Here is a 16,681-nt window from a genome sequence, read left to right on the forward strand (position 1 = left end):
CTTCGTCCGTGTGTACATGTATTATACATATAAACTTTCCTCTTGAATCACTCTATTTATTAAAATAAACCGCTTCAAAATCCGTTGCGTAGTTATAAAGATTTAAGCATACATAGGGACGGACAGACAGCGACAGCGACTTTGTTTTATACTATGTAGTGAAAACAGTCTCCGCCGCTGTCTGTTAGCTTATAACTTTTTAAGTACCCAACAGAAATAGAAATAATCTTTATTCAAATAAATTCATTACAAGCACTTTTGAATAGTCATATTTTGATTCCACCACTCATTCGGAATGCAGATTCATCACAAGAAGAATGAGCAAGAAACTTGTGTGTTGCTCTTTTTAATAGATGTAAATTATTTATACAACGGATTTTAATATAGTTTTCAGCAATAGATAGAGCGATTCAAGAGAAAGGTTTATATGTATAATGCATGTAGTCCCGTGCGAATTTAAAACAAAACTTTTCATGAATGAATGAATGAATGTATGTGTGTATGTCTGGTACTGACCGTGTGCGGGCGGACGCACCACTAGCCGCAGCGCCGCCGCCGCCGCCCCGGCCGCGGAGCGCCCGGAGCACCCCACCATGCCCGCGTCCACGCCCAGCACGCCCTGGATGCGCAGCGACCTGCAACCCACACACCGACACTCTATTAACAGATATATCTCTATATTTATATCTCTATCCTCTATATATATATATATGTATATATATATATTTTTTTTTTTAATTTATTTAATTAACACAATATAAACTTACAGCTAACTGCCAACACGTTTATATTTTAAAACTATTTATATTACTTAAATTATACAGCCTGAAATAATAAAAATTATAATAAAATTATACTTTATACTATATAGCCTGAGCAAACCGTATGATGGCAAATTGCACGGCGCAACGCGAACATTTCACTAACTTAGTAATTTCTTTTTGCGACTTCCCCTGTTCATGGAGAACTTATATTTTTACTCGATTTTCCAAACTAATTTCACTTATTTTCTGTATTTTTAAGTAAATTAGGCGTCAATTTAATCACTGAGTTAGAAATAAAAACTTGTTTACTCGTTAGAGTCTTGAATACAAGTGACCAAACATTGACTAATAAATAACGCAAAAAATCGAATCCTTTCTTTTCAGTCACCAGGTCTTTTAAGACCATAAAAAATAGATGTTTGCTTTTATAAGAAGGTATTTATGACCCCGATGTGCCATCTAAGATAAACATTTATTCATTGTTTAATTGGTAAACATGAATTGTGCATTTTTCTGGGGTGCCTAATACTTTTGGCCAAGGCTATATATATATACCTTAATATGTATATGTATTTAGTATTCATATAATATTTAACTCTCTTCTTTAGTGCGCCACCTACCTCTCCCTCCAATACTTTTATCTCCCTGGTTGTCTGTAAGAGATCGCTTTGAGCGATACGGCCGCCTTTTGTTCGCATATTTTTCTTTCTTTATTTTTTGTAATTATTTGTTATTTTTTTTTATGCGCAATAAAGAGTTTTTATTATTATTAAATACATATAGATGCATATGGCAGACTTAACACCATGAGATATTTTCTCCCAGTCAACCATTCGTCAAACAGAGATGTATGTGGGCAGTGCAATTAAAATGTAGACAAGGTCAACACGAAAGACAGTAGAGATGTGCTAACTCGTAATAAACATGACTCGAGTTGACTCGAGTTACCTGGAATTTTTTTTTATTTTTTCGAACAAATCTAATGTTTTTGGGCGCAGCTAGCCTTGAAAGCTTCATCGAACTTTAAAGGGCGAGTAGAAATAGCACTTTAAAGCCGCGAAAGGACTTCTGGAACGCATAATCATTTTATTGATAACATAATCTGACGAATATGCGAAAATCAGTCAGTTCGGAATGATTTCGAGATGAGAAGAACTGACAAGAAACTCAGCTCGTATTCTTTTCAAATAAATGTTGTACATGTTTACAATAATACAGATTGATTTAAATTCAAATTTGGGAGAATATAGTGATATAGCATATGCTATCACAAACAACAAAAAAAATTATTCAGTGTTCGTAACTTGAACAGATCAGTCCCCAAGCAATCAATTAAATGAATAATTACCCATCGACAATAGATATATCGTGGTTGTTTGGCGTGAGCGGCTCCCCGTCCTTCAGCCACGTAATTGTAGGAGTTGGCCGGCCTCGAACCTCACACCGTAGCAGTACGTCGCCACGCGTGTACGCCGTAACCACTGGAGCAGATGGTAGGTGCACTCGAGGTGGGGTCTGTAAAACAATATCCAAATTCAAAATTGAAGGTATCTTCATTCATGTAGGTCTATTACATTTTAGAATTTTTCAATTCGAACCAATTCAGCAGTAAATAGAATATTAAAATGAATTAAAATGATAATATTTACACGTTGACATAAGAAAAATTCCTGAGATATAAAAGTGACATTCTTACATAGCATAAAACAAAGTCGCTGTCGCTGTCTGTCCGTTCTATGAATGTGTACACGACGGAATCAATTAGAAAGTAATTAGTATAATAAGTTATCATCAATAAAATATATAATATAGTGTCTTTTATTCCCCTAGATATAAATAATTAGTATAAGCAAAATTTGTATATAAGTAAGATCATTTTTGTTAATAATAATAAATCAAGCGCAACGTACAGTTGCAGTAGGGAAGGCCACCCGTCGGGCGTCTATATAAAGAGCGCGGTCCGCATTCACTGGCGGTCCTCTCCGATCGATCCCCCGTCCAATTCAAACGGGGATCGAAATTACGACGGCCTGAGCCGAGGTTCGAACCCCTAGTGGTGCCCTCAGACTAAAGTCGTATCCGTCGGGCAGGAGTTGGCCTTCAGCCGCTCCATAAGTCCTTCCGCGGGTTTGGAGTGCCATCTGCACTCGCCCCATAACGTCCGGTGAAGCTGTAAAGGCCAGCTACGGCCAACAGCATTAGAGTAGTCCGAAAAAAAAAAAAATTCACTGGCGAGACAGCGACCCGATAGGTGCCTTCCTACTAAGTGCAAACAACCGAGCATTTTTACTTCGCCGTCCGACCATACGACCAGGGATCCTAGTACATAGTCCTGTCACCATCAGTATGCTTAAATCTTTAAAACTACGCAACGGATTTTGTAGCGATTTTCTTAATACATAGAGTGATTCAAGAGGATGGTTTATATGTATAATACATGTACACCCGTGCGAAGCCGGGGCGAGTAGATAGTAATATTATAAAGTTGAAGAGTTTGTTTGTTTGAACGGGGTAATCTCAGAAATGATTGGTTCGAATTGAAAAATTATTTTTGTGTTGAATAGTCCATTTGTCGATAGCTTTAAGCTATATAACATTACGCTACGACCAATTGGCTTTATCAACCTACACCCGTGTCACAAGTCACATCCGCTACTTGGGGTGTCTCTTCCGGTATCCGGCTTCAAAGTCTAAGGTCGGATTTCACAAATCATAGCATAAATACGTTCAAGGAAACGGAGTTCAGCGTGAACTCGAAAAAAAGAACGACGTTGATCTCGTTTTACTTTAAATGAAATTCACCAGCGTTATACAGATCGCGTTTATCAAAATGAAGTTTAGATTTTCATTCGTTCACAGTGTTACACGCTCATAAAATAATATTCGATGCAATGGGTAATTTAAATAAAATAATTCTAAGAAATATTTATAATTCAATCATGTGATAATTAGGATAAGTTTTTTAATTTTTAATTTAATAAGTACCGTCGACTACAAAGTATAAAACAACAACCTTTACCTATAAACTAGTAAAAAAATATTTTATTGAGGATTTTTTTTTATATTACTGGCAATTTTCTTTTTATGCCCGATATTGTATTGTCAAAAATTTGATTGATGACTGTTTGACAACTGACAGCTGCTTTAAATAAATTTAAAGAGTTAACTGTAGGAAATCAGGCGTTCAGAATTTATAAACGTGTTTAGCGGAATTTGTAGTGGCGAAATGCAAAATGAAGCTTTGAACACGTTTAACATGTTAAGAATAGAATAGAATAGAATAGAAAATCATTTATTCAAATAAACTTAATTTAAGCACTTTTGATTAGTTATAACAATTTGTTTTTTATCTACCACTCGTTCGGAAAGCTGTCTCATCACAAGAAGAACGAGCAAGAAACTTGTGTGTTGCTCTTTTAAATAATCCTTGTAAGTTTACATTTACAAGTCGAAACGTGTGAATACAAACTACCAACAAGCACTAATTTTCGGGTCAAATATAAATATGCAATAAGATTAAATCAGTCGTAGTGATAAGAGCAGACCAGTCCCTACAAGCAGCACTCGTTTCACGAGTATGACGGATGAGCCAGCCATCACTGCGCTCTATCATATTTTAGGGAGCCCAATGACCCGGCCCACCACGCCGCCACATGTCTGGACATTTTAGTGAGCATGACTACTCATTCCACACGACCACGTCACAGCTACAAAATAATATGTAATAATAAATTAATGGCGTTCAGTACGAACTAAACGTGATCAGTTTCTTTGGTGAAATCCGACCTAAGTCGTCATCATAATTAGTGGATCCTACATTTAATATTAGATAGAGATAGATAGATAGAATATACTTTATTTGCAACGTACAGTAAAGAAGAAGCACAAACAATATAACAAAAGACACATGTATCGTTACAATAAGGCGGCCTTATTGCTAAAAGCAATCTTTTCAAGGCAACCTTAGGGAAACGGATTGAAACATCGAACAGGTAGGTAAAATGACATGAACAGGAGAAAACTAAAAGGTAACAAATATATAATGATAATAAAGAAAAATAATAATAAATATTATATGAATTAAAATTTATGTACACAATAATATTCATATATTAAACTAGATACACTTACATAAACTACATACATAATTTTAAAGTTAAATAGAATAAACTAAATATAAATTAAAATGCCATACTAACTGAAATATTACATATCTTAATATTAATATTAATATTAATATTACATATCTCATCATGTATTAAATCTGTATGGACCTGAGGATCTCAGGGTTTTTTATGGTGCTACTCTAAAGGCCCTCTTATCGAAAGCTGTTTCATTTGGTAAACTACACAAAACTTTATGCCGATGGAACTGTGTGTGTGTTAACTAACTGCAAGGAATACACTAGTTATCCTATTGGTACAGTTGAGATATTTATAAAATAGCGAGCGTGCGGGCGGCCGCGAGTGTCCCGAATTGGTCGGCCTGTTCCTACAGTGGTGGCACTGTTTGTAGTGATTGCCACAACTTTCATTAACCTCACTCTCTCACTCTCCTCTCAACTGTCCCACGCGCCAAATGACTGAGTAACCTAGCCCACTCATGCATAAACGAAATATCTCCTTTGGAAAGTATACACTCTTTCCTGAGGAGCTCGCCAACCATTGCTCCTAAGAATATCCTTCAATTCTTGTCCCTGATGGGTCTAGGTAGCGAACTCTGAAAAAGGGCGAGCACAATAGATCTATGTAGGTCGCAGTGCTACAGGTGCTACAAAAACCTGACAATAGCCCAAACAACCCAATAAAAAAAATATATAAAAAAATACGCGTCAACCAAACCACATGTTATCGAGACTACGAAACGCTATTCATGTATATAGGCAATTTTTTCCAAAAAATGTTTAATGGGGTCATTGACGTGCCATCAAATAATTTTGACTTTCTGATTATTTGGAAAATAATACTATCAAAACTCTCTATGAAATAAAGTAAACAAAAGAGGTACATTTTGGATTGTTTTCATTACACGCATAAATTAAATTACTGTAACATTAGTGTGACTTCTGTTGCTGCAGGTTAGATGACAAATAATTTATATCAGGCTTGTACGATGTTACTTTTAGCAAAATGCATGCTGAACTGGATTCATCTGTCAAACGGTTTCTAACCGAGTTTTTAATGTTATTCATCTCTGAAAATAATGACTCGCAGGCATAGGTAGGTGGAAATATTGTTAAAATAGCATGAGGCAGATTCTTCAAACAGTTTTATGATCGACGACGTGCCCAAAAGATTATGTCGCGTGCCATTGGTTCGCCTACCCTGAACTACAGCATAAGCTCGTTTCCTTTGCCAAATACATAAAAAAAAAAAAAACAATACTGACCAACACGTGCAGCTGCGTGTTGAAGTCTGTGGAGTCCAGCCTGGAGTGCGCGCGGCACGTGTACACGCCCGCGTCTAGAGCACGTGCAGACTGCACGCGCAACGAGCCCCACCCCACCAGGTAGAAGCGGGAGTCCAGGTCGCTACGAACAAACAAACATTATTTAATTCTCAACCATGTTTAAAATACATGCCCCGGGCCGCAACTGAAAGGGAAGGCAGGAAGATTTTTATACGTATAATTAGTAAAAATCATGGGATCTTACCACGTTTTATATTTATTTGCTGAGTTACCGATATTTCGGTAGTCTTTCAACCACCATGATCACGGGTAAACTGAAGAGCAGCGGGTAGATGGAAAATGAAATCTTTTTATGGGCAGACATATGCGTCTACCTTCACACGTCTTCGTTTGTTGCTACTACTGGAACTCGCTCGATATTCATCTCGGCAAACCGTACTCACGAGAATAATGACCGCGTCAAGTTTAAAACAGGAAGATTTTTTTTCCAGGACAATTCACACAGCGCCATCTAGACCCAAGTTAAGCTTGTATTATAGGTACTAGATAACTGATACATATACATAGATATTTTTTTTTGTAAATATATACATATTATACATAGAAAACACCCAGATCGATATAAACTATTATACTCATGAATACAAATTGTTTGTGCCGTGCGAGGAATCGAACCCGCGACCATCGGTCGTAAAGCGGTGTGCTAGACCGCTAGACCACCGAGGTTAAGATTGTTAGTAATGTGGACTAATAACCCCATTACTACCAATGTACCATGTCAGGTTGACCTCCATGCGGTTCCCCCTGGAAACCATCGTGATAAATTCATGTTGAATTTACTTTGATGGACTAACTGACCTGACCTCATGCTCATCTTATCATCGTCCGCTGGTGCCCCGCCAGCGTAAACCATCAGCATCAGGTGCACCATTACATTATCAATAATATAACCCCTAGGATCGTTCCCCCATCAATTCAAATGGGGCTTGAAATTACAAATTCAAATTCAAAAATCATTTATTCATGTAGGACATTTTAGCCGCTTATTAACGTCAAGTTTTTACATTATAATTTTTTTCCCTACCGTCCAGTTCGGTATATAGATCCAATTGAGAAGAACTGGCAAGAAACTCAATTGAATTACTTTTTTTTTTAAACGATTACTTAAACGACGAGCGTGCATGGCAATAGTTTTCATGTTCGGAATTTTCATTTAATGTTAGACATAGACACCTATATAAATACCTATACATTGTAAATAAACTGGCTTTAAAAAAAAAAGTAATTCAATTGAGTTTCTTGCCAGTTCTTCTCAATTGGATCTATATACCGAACTGGACGGTAGGGAAATAAAATATAATGTAAAAACTTGACGTTCATAAGCGGCTAAAATGTCCTACATGAATAAATTATTTTTACGACGGCTTGAGCCGAGGTTCGAATCTCTAGCGGTGCCCTCAGACTAAAATCGTATCCGTCAGGCGGGAGTTAACCTTTAGCCGCTCTATAAGTCCCTCCTTTGGTTTGGAGTGCCATCTGCACTCGCCCCTTATCGTCCGGCGAAGCTGTAAAGGCCAGCTGCGGATAACAGCCTTAGAGTAGTTAAAAAAATTGACTCACTTGAGGTCTATAGCGATGCCGTTGTTAAGCCAAGTGATCTCCGGTTTAGGGTTGCCAGTTGCCGCACAGTCGAATGTTGCAGATGCACCTACAACATTAATAATAATAATAATAATAATATATTGGGACAATTTATCATATCCTAAGGACGGTGTTACATATGATGTGGAAGGTTATAAGGGTAGAGGAAGACCGAAAAAGAGATGGATGGACTGTGTGAAAGATGATATGGTGAGAAAGGAAGTAAATAACGAGATGACTGCGAACAGGGATGAATGGAAGAGAAAAACATATTACGACGACCACAAATAAATGGGATAAGGAACAAGCAGATCTGTCGGGACAATTTACATAGCGCCATCTAGTCCCAAGCTACAACAGAGCTTGTGTTATGATACTAGATAACATATTATACAGAAAACATGCAGATCAATACAAACAATCAAATTCATATATAAATAAACAACTCAGGACAATTCACACAAGCTTTAGCTAGCTTAACTTGGGTCTAGATGGCGCTGTGTGAATTGTCCTGAGATTATTATTATGTAAGCGGTTAGTAGAGAGTGAGGTAGGGATGGTGACCTTCCATGACGGTAACTGGCTGCGGCGTGGCGATGAACCGCGGTGGTGACTCCGCGTTACCAGCTTCTGCACTCACCACCAGCTCTGTGGGCTTGCCCGTGCTGAAATGACAATAAATAAATAAATAATTAACACTGCCCCATCTAGTCCCACGGTAAGCAGAGCTTGGTGTTACGTGGTTTTTTTTTTGTAGATGATAATGGAATGGTGCACCCGCCTGCGCTAACGGTTTACGCTGGCGGGGCACCAGTGGAGGATGATAAGAACATGAGGTCAGGTCAATTAGCACATCGCGACAAATTCACCAAGAATTTATAGAAATAGAAATAGAAATAATCTTTATTCAAATAAACTCATTACAAGCACTTTTGAATAGCCATATTTTGATTCTACCACTCATTCGGAATGCAGATTCATCACAAGAAGAATGAGCAAGAAACTTGTGTGTTGCTTTTTTTAATAGATGTTCTTTTATATAAATAATTACAGAACAACAAGTAACGGCGTGCGATAATCGCTACGCACTCATTATTAATGTAATCAGATAATATTGTCAGTGCTATAGATTTAAAGTTTTTCTATAAAAACATTAGATTATAAAAACATCGAACCCCTAGTGGTGCCCTCAGACTAAAGTCGTATCCGTCAGGCGGGAGTTGGCCTTCAGCCGCTCCATAAGTCCTTCCTTTGGTTTGGAGTGTCATCTGCACTCGCCCCCTAACTGTGAAGCTGTAAAGGCCAGCTGCGGCGTACAGCATTAGAGTAGTCCGAACAAAAAAGGGTAGATTTACATTTCAACTTGTACAAAATATGAATGAATTGCATTGGCATCAATCCATTAGCAGCTCGTAAACAGGCTTACGGGTGACCCAGCGCGACCACAATAACAATGAACATAAACAATATAATAACGTTAGTTAACAAACATATTTCTAAAGATTAGAAATACATATTTCTAATCTGTCTCTCGACTTGATTAATATTTTTTTCGGACTACTCTTATGATGGCCGCAGCTGGCATATACAGCTTCACCGAACGATAGGAGGCGAGTAGAGATGACACTCCAAACCGAAGGAAGGACTTATGGAGCGGCTGATGGCCAACTCCCGCCTGACGGATACGACTTTAGTCTGAGGGCATCATTAGGGGTTCGAACCTCGGCTCAGGCCGTCGTAATTTCGATCCCCGTTTGAATTGGATGGGCCTCGATCAGGCTGCATTTAATTGCAATGTTTGGGTTTTGGATACTAATTTACACGTGTAATACACACGCCGCTGCACGCTGCTAATGAGTTACACGTGCCGTGCGATATGACTTCTCCGAAATACAGTTAAGAGGACTAAAGGTGGCACGTGTAGAAAATACTTGATGTTGCTATATGATAAATAATGTATTTACATGTATCGATCCGGCCTGTTCTGTAGAGCGACCCGGCAGGAGTACGAAGCTTGGTCGTCGAGCCGTAGCGTGTCCACCTCGAGGGCACCACTCACCGTCACTGATACCCGTCCTTCTTCTAGCCGTACTGGGGAGCCGTTCTTCAACCAAGTCACCTGCAAGTACCACAGAATGATGTATAATAGTATGTAGGACGAATGAAAGTATGACACAATTTCTATACTTAAATATTCTATATGTTCACAAAGATCTTCACTTATTTCCAAAAAAACAGCAATATTCATAATATTAATACTAGATTTAAAGACAGACTTACTGTCCCCAAGTATCGTTTAGAAAAATGCAATAGGTCTTTTATGGGAATAGGTATAAAAATTTACAATAAGATACCATATATTGGAATTACCCTTAAATAACTTCAAAACATCTGTTAAATCATATTTACTGAGCAAATCGATTACTTGAATGACGAGCGTGCATGGCAATAGTTGTTCATGCACGGTATTTTCATTTAATGTTAGAAATAGTCACCTATATAAATACCTATACATTGTAAATAAACTGGCTTTTAAAATCAAAGTAACTCAATTGAGTTTCTTGCCAGTTCTTCTCAATTGGATCTATATACCGAACTGGACGGTAAGGACAAAAAGAAATAATAATGATTTTTGCATTTGAATTTGAATTTACCAAAGTCAACAAAAATAAGTAAAATCAATATGATAACGAAAAATTTTGACCTAGTTTAGTTTGTGGTGACCTAGTACAGTGGTGAGGTCATAAGCACCGCGCTACAAGTGGACAATTACGCTTATTCAAACACTTTTTTTTATACTACGATGGTGGCAAACAAGCATACGGCCCATCTGATGGTAAATCGATACCGTAGCCTATGGACGTCTGAAGCAACGGATATGTTACGTACGCGTTGCCAACCCTTAAGAAACCTTAATATACCCTTCTTGAAAAGCCCCTTCTGTACTCACATTGACTTTAAGTGTTGGCGGAGCAGTGTGGGGTCGAGCAATTCCGTACACCCTTCGATCTGGCGTCGAGGTCGCTGGAAGGAGCACTCGCAGCGCCACGCGCGCCTCCTGTGTCGACCTCATAGTGCACGTGAGGAGTGCCATACCACCTAGAGCACCCAGCACTGACCTGGGCCCAGGGGTCAGGATTGGCAGCTCTGGAATTTAAGACAACAATTATTATTATTTTGTTTAATTCCCTTAGTAAAGACGTCAGAATTGGCAGCTCTGGAAGATGAAACAAAAGAGCAACACACAAGTTTCTTGCTCATTCTTCTTGTGATGAATCTGCATTCCGAATGAGTGGTGGAATCAAAATATGACTATTCAAAAGTGCTTCTAATGATTTTATTTGAATAAAGATTATTTCTATTTCTAAGAAGAAAACAAAAATATTGATAGTAGTTATTCTGAAGAAAAGAAAGGTGAATAAGACGCTGTTTCGTTAAGCGGAGTCTTACTGTACTTTAATTTTTTGGTAAATGTTATGTTATTCTTAAGGTTACAATTACCAGCTAAAAAAACTGTGGCGACTCTGGACACGATGGTGCCGACGCCGTCCACCGTCGCCACGCACTGGTACTGCCCCGCCACTGCCGCTGACATCTTCTCAATGACCAGCGATCCGTTTGTTTGTTGCTTTCTGAAATGAAATGAAATGAAATATGAAATGAAATATGAAATGAAATATGAAATGAAATAATTTATTTGCGAATTATAATTAATATGATGTTACATGAAATTGATTGATCAGCAATATTTACCATACAGGCATGCAAATTACGTGAAGGTGTTTGTGTTACTTAAATATTCTTGGACACTGTAAAAATTACCAAGTGACAGCCAATTCTTTAGTTTTGCGTTTGAAAAACGTATGAGACCCCAGTTCTTTAATCTCTCTTGGAAGATTGTTGTACACTTTGATGCACAAAATCCATATTAATATTTATAATATATTTATTACAGTGCAGTATTGACTAATTCGGAGACTATATGAGCAAAGACGCATCGTGGGAAGGCATCCAGCAAGGTGGACCGACGATCTGGTCAGGATCGCGGGAAGGCATTGGATGCGAGCAGCGCAGGACCGATCGTGGTGGAGATCTTTGGGGGAGGCCTATGTCCAGCAGCGGACGTCTTCCGTGCTGCGATGATGATGAGCATATATGGACTTATCCCTAGCAGAGATCTCATCCAGTCAACCTAACACAGCGGATGTTGAGGTGACTGGATACCTGCTATAAATACATATTGGATAAAGCGTTACATAACTAGAGACCCGCCCTGGCTTCGCGCGGGTGCAATGCTTTATAGACACGCGCCGCCGGCCGGGCCGGTACCGCTGCATCGCTATGTCCCTGCATTTTTAATCTGTAATATCTTCGGAAATTACCTGCTGTAAATTATACATCGGGCCATATTGATCTATATTAAATGGACAATGTATTTAAGATACATAATGGGGATAAAAATTATTGCTGTATTGCTTAAAATCTCATATCAGTCCATAAAGCATAAATCAGTCATAGTTATCAGACTAGACCAGTCTCTACAGGCTGCACCCTTTCACGAGTATAACGATGAGCCAGCCATATTACTTGAACATTACCTGTATTTGTCAGTGCCGGAGAGGGTATGGTCCCTCGTAGGGGGCGCTGAAGTACTGTGCCGCCAGGAGAGCCTCGTGGTGTGGTGTGAGGCTGCTGAACACGCCAGAATCGTGCTGTCTCCCTCCACCACCACCGCATCTTGAGGTTCTGATAGGAATCGTACTCCTGGGTCTAACTGTTCGTCTCCACCTGAAAAATAAGGGTATTATGACTAAACGAGATCTTTTAGTCCTTTTAAGGAATCTTTAAAATTTTATAGCATACGGCCATCTGATGGTAAACGGTTACCGTAGCCTATGGACGCCTGAAACACCAGGAGTGACACGTGCGCGTGGCTAACCATTAAGAAACCTCAATAAAGCCTTCTTGATAAACCCCATGCTGTAGTCTCTATAGTAAACCTCGGCAGGTAGTTCATTCCACAATCTAAGTGTACGCGGGGGGAAGCTCCTCTGAAACCGCACTGTCCGAGACAATTTAGGTCCCAGTGTGTGGAGATGAATTCCCTGTCTGAATAAGAAACATATATGTACATATATATAAAGGGTGAACAAAAAACATATATGTTTTTTTATATTTATAATTTTTTTTTTTATGCTCGGTGGATACTGTAATTACCCTAAGATAAGTTTGCTTTTGTAGCTTAACATTTTTTCCCAATCGCCAGAATCAAACTCAGGACTTGTCAAGTTTAAATCCACACAGTATACCATAGTATCGTCTCACCTATTCGTCTTTCTACATGTTTAAAAACTAAAATGCAATACCTTCCAACGTGAGCGAGTTTATTAGTTTTTCAAATGCACATTGCAAATGCAGATTGTCGGCTGCGGATGCAGTAAACAATGCAGATTCATCACAAGTTCACTGCAACCACCGGCTCTATTGTGTACATAATTCAAGCGACACAGTTTTGATGGAGTTTCTGTACAATGGCTCAACAAAAGTAAATCAATTTAAGCTCAAGGATCAACGCGATTGATGGAAACAAGTTAGATATATACATAGACTAGCTTTTGCCTGCAGTTTCGCTCGCGTTAAGAAGTATTATTATTAATTAGGTATGGTTTTTGCGGCTTTACTTTTGTTTCCTTTCTTAGGGGATGCCTACGTCATAGTAGCTTTATGCATGCAAAGTCTCAGCGCGATCAGTTTAAAATTGACATAGTTTCATACAAACTTTCATCCCCTTGGGGGTAGAATTAATCAAAAACCTTTCTTAGCGGATGCCTACGTCATAAGGTCACAGTCACAGTGAAGTGATATCTAAATATCATAACATATCTAAACACATAACAGCCCAAACCACTGGATGGAAATTTGGCATGCAGGTAGATGTTATGACGTAGGCATCCGCTAAGGATTTTGATTAATTCTACCCCCAAAGGGATAAAATAGGGTATGAAAGTTTATATGAAAGTTTGTTAATTTTAAACCGATCGGGCTGAGACTTTGCATGCATAAAGCTACTATGACGTAGGCATCCCCTAAGAAAGAATTTTGATAAATTCCACCCCTAAGGGGATAAATTAACGCGAGCGAAGTCGCGGGCAAAAGCTAGTATTTTATAACAATAAAAGTCTGTCGTAAAAGTCGTGTCTTTTTACATTTCGTCGAGAACCTCTCTCAGGTCTCAAGTGTCTCTTGAAGACTAGATCAAACAGCGTCGTTCATTTATAAATACTGGTGGATTTGCTTGTTTTACAACTTTGTACGCCGTTTCAAGAACCATTACTTATTTATTTCGTCTGATTTATTCAAACACTTTCTTTTTAGTACTTGTAGTGAAATCCTTGCTACCTTATCTATATCTAAATATATATAACTCAAAGGTGACTGACGTAGTGATCTATCAACGCACAGCCCAAACTACTGGACGGATCGGACTGAAATTTGACATGCAGGTAGATGTTATGATGTAGGCATCCGCTAAGAAAGGATTTTGATTAATTCTACCCCCTTGGGGGTAGAATTAAATAGGGGATGAAAGTTTGTATGAAACTTTGTCAATTTTAAACTGATCGCGCTGAGACTTTGCATGCATAAAGCTACTATGACGTAGGCATCCCCAAAGAAAGCATTTTGATAAATTCCACCCCTAAGGGGATAAATCAACGCGAACGAAGCCGCGAGCAATAGCTAGTGTATATATAAAATTCTCGTGTCTCAACGTTAGTTGTCATACTTCGAAACCGCAAAATCAAATTAAAATTTAAAAATCATTTATTCATTTTAGCCGCATATGAACGGCGAGTTTTTTTGTATTATATTATATTTTTTTTCCCTACCGTCAATTTCCAGTTCAGTATATAGATCGAACTGAACCGGAAACTCTATTGAATTTCTGAATTCGTTTAACCAATTTTGATGAAATTTTATCTGTATACTCGGTAGTTCTGAAAATAGGTTATCTATTTTTATATCCCTAAGTGTCAAGGTTAATTATTAAAATAATAAGAATATTTTATTATACATTTAAGCACTTTTGAATAGTCATCACATTATTTTTTAATCTACCGCTCATTCGGAAAGCTGACTCATCACAAGAAGAACGAGTAAGAAACTTGCGTGTTGCTCTTTTAAATAATTTTATTATTACTTTACATTTTAAGTTTAAGTGTGTGAATGCAAACCACCAATTAGCACTAATTCAATTAAACACTCAAATAGAAAAAATATTAAGTATACAACCAACTGGTTAAACAACTAAATAAGAGGAAATCAGTCGTAGTGATTAGAGCAGATCAGTCCCTATAAGCAGCACCCGTTCACGAGTATGACAGATGAGCCAGCTATCACTGCGCTCGACCATAACCCACTCTACAAGTAATATCCTCAGAATAATGACGTAAATATATTTAACGATATGGCTGCGCAGGCATCCTGTTATAATTACATCAGCCCTACAAGAGACTTGTCTATCTTCGTTAGTTTGCAAACTGAACAAAACTCGTTATCTTGTACAAAGTTTTTCCAATTTAACCCAAAGCTTAGTCATGTTAAAATTAGACCAGTGGTAAATAATAATCTTATATATAAAATTCTCGTGTCACAATGTTACCATATTCCGAAACGGCTTGAGCGATTTTTATGAGATTTTATATGCATATTCAGTAATAATAATAATATCTCAGGACAATTCACACAGCGCCATCTAGTCCCAAGCTAAGACGAGCTTGTGTTATGGGTACTAGACAACTGATATAAATACATGGATACATTTTTTTTGTAAATAAATACATATTATACATAGAAAACACCCAGACCGATACAAACAATCATACTCATGAATACAAATGTTTGTACCGTGCGCGGAATCAAACCCACGACCAATGGATAGTAAAGCGGTGTGCTAAACCACTATACCACCGAGGCTGTCAGTAGGTCTAGGAATTGTGTCATATCACAATGTTAGTTGCCATACTCCTCCGAAACGGCTTGATCGATTTTTATGAAATTTTATATGCATATTCAGTAGGTCTGAGAATCGGCTACAGTGGTAAATAATAATCTTATATATAAAATTCTCGTGTCTCAATGTTAGTTACCATTCTTCTCCGAAACTTGACCGATTTTTATGAAATTTTATATAATGAAAAATAGCGTGTCTATTTTTCATATCCCTAAGTGATAAGGGTTGTCCACCCCTGTCCAACATTTGTTTTTTTGACAATTTTAATATTTTTATAATGTGACGTTATAAAATATATACAACCCTAAGTTTTCACTCTTCTATCACCATCACTATCGGACTACTGCCTTCAGAGGCAGTTTCAGATATTTGGCCTCCAAGTGTTGGAATAACTTACCTCCTCCCATTCGCTATATAAAAACTAAAGTGAATTTTAAAAACCTTTTAAAAAAACACTTATTGTCTGAACAACTGACTTTAAATAGGAGGTCCTTTATCTGACGAGTCTTTTTCAACGACCGAAGTCTGTAAGCATGGTCAGGAACAATAATATCTGACTCACGGCGCGTTTAGCCAGCGACCTTATATATGCTAACACCTATTATATATGTACGTAGTATGTATAGCTTAACAATATATGTATAACATAACACATCACATCATTTTTAATCTATTTATATATTGTATAATGTTTTGTAATTGTATAATTGTTTAAGAGCTCGAAGTGTAATATATAAACATTCACGTATATATGTATGTAAGTATGTATTTAATTATAGGAGCCAACAGAATATCAGCGCTGCAGACTTATCTGTAGCTTTATGCTGAGTTGGTTGCCTCTTCATCATTGCGACAC

The 16,681-nt window shown here is 37.9% G+C and overlaps 1 protein-coding gene across 1 annotated transcript in view; it reads right to left on the reverse strand.

Annotated features, from left to right (window-relative positions):
* Nucleotides 1-12,793, reverse strand: part of LOC131855251 (neogenin) — a 30,154-nt gene extending 17,361 nt beyond the window's left edge. Inside the window, exons 1-10 of the mRNA XM_059206494.1 lie at nt 12,754-12,793; nt 12,413-12,602; nt 11,316-11,446; nt 10,765-10,961; nt 9,779-9,933; nt 8,379-8,479; nt 7,794-7,881; nt 6,153-6,294; nt 2,113-2,279; nt 517-635 (exon numbers count right to left, since the gene is read on the reverse strand). Of these exons, the coding sequence (XP_059062477.1) occupies nt 517-635; nt 2,113-2,279; nt 6,153-6,294; nt 7,794-7,881; nt 8,379-8,479; nt 9,779-9,933; nt 10,765-10,961; nt 11,316-11,446; nt 12,413-12,602; nt 12,754-12,793 (1,330 nt within the window). The remainder of the gene's footprint in view (nt 1-516; nt 636-2,112; nt 2,280-6,152; nt 6,295-7,793; nt 7,882-8,378; nt 8,480-9,778; nt 9,934-10,764; nt 10,962-11,315; nt 11,447-12,412; nt 12,603-12,753) is intronic.
* Between the last annotated feature and the right edge of the window lie 3,888 nt (nt 12,794-16,681).

Source organism: Achroia grisella, unplaced genomic scaffold (assembly GCF_030625045.1).
Source record: "Achroia grisella isolate CSIRO2021 unplaced genomic scaffold, CSIRO_AGI_Agris_v1 utg1360, whole genome shotgun sequence".
NCBI lineage: Eukaryota > Metazoa > Arthropoda > Insecta > Lepidoptera > Pyralidae > Achroia > Achroia grisella.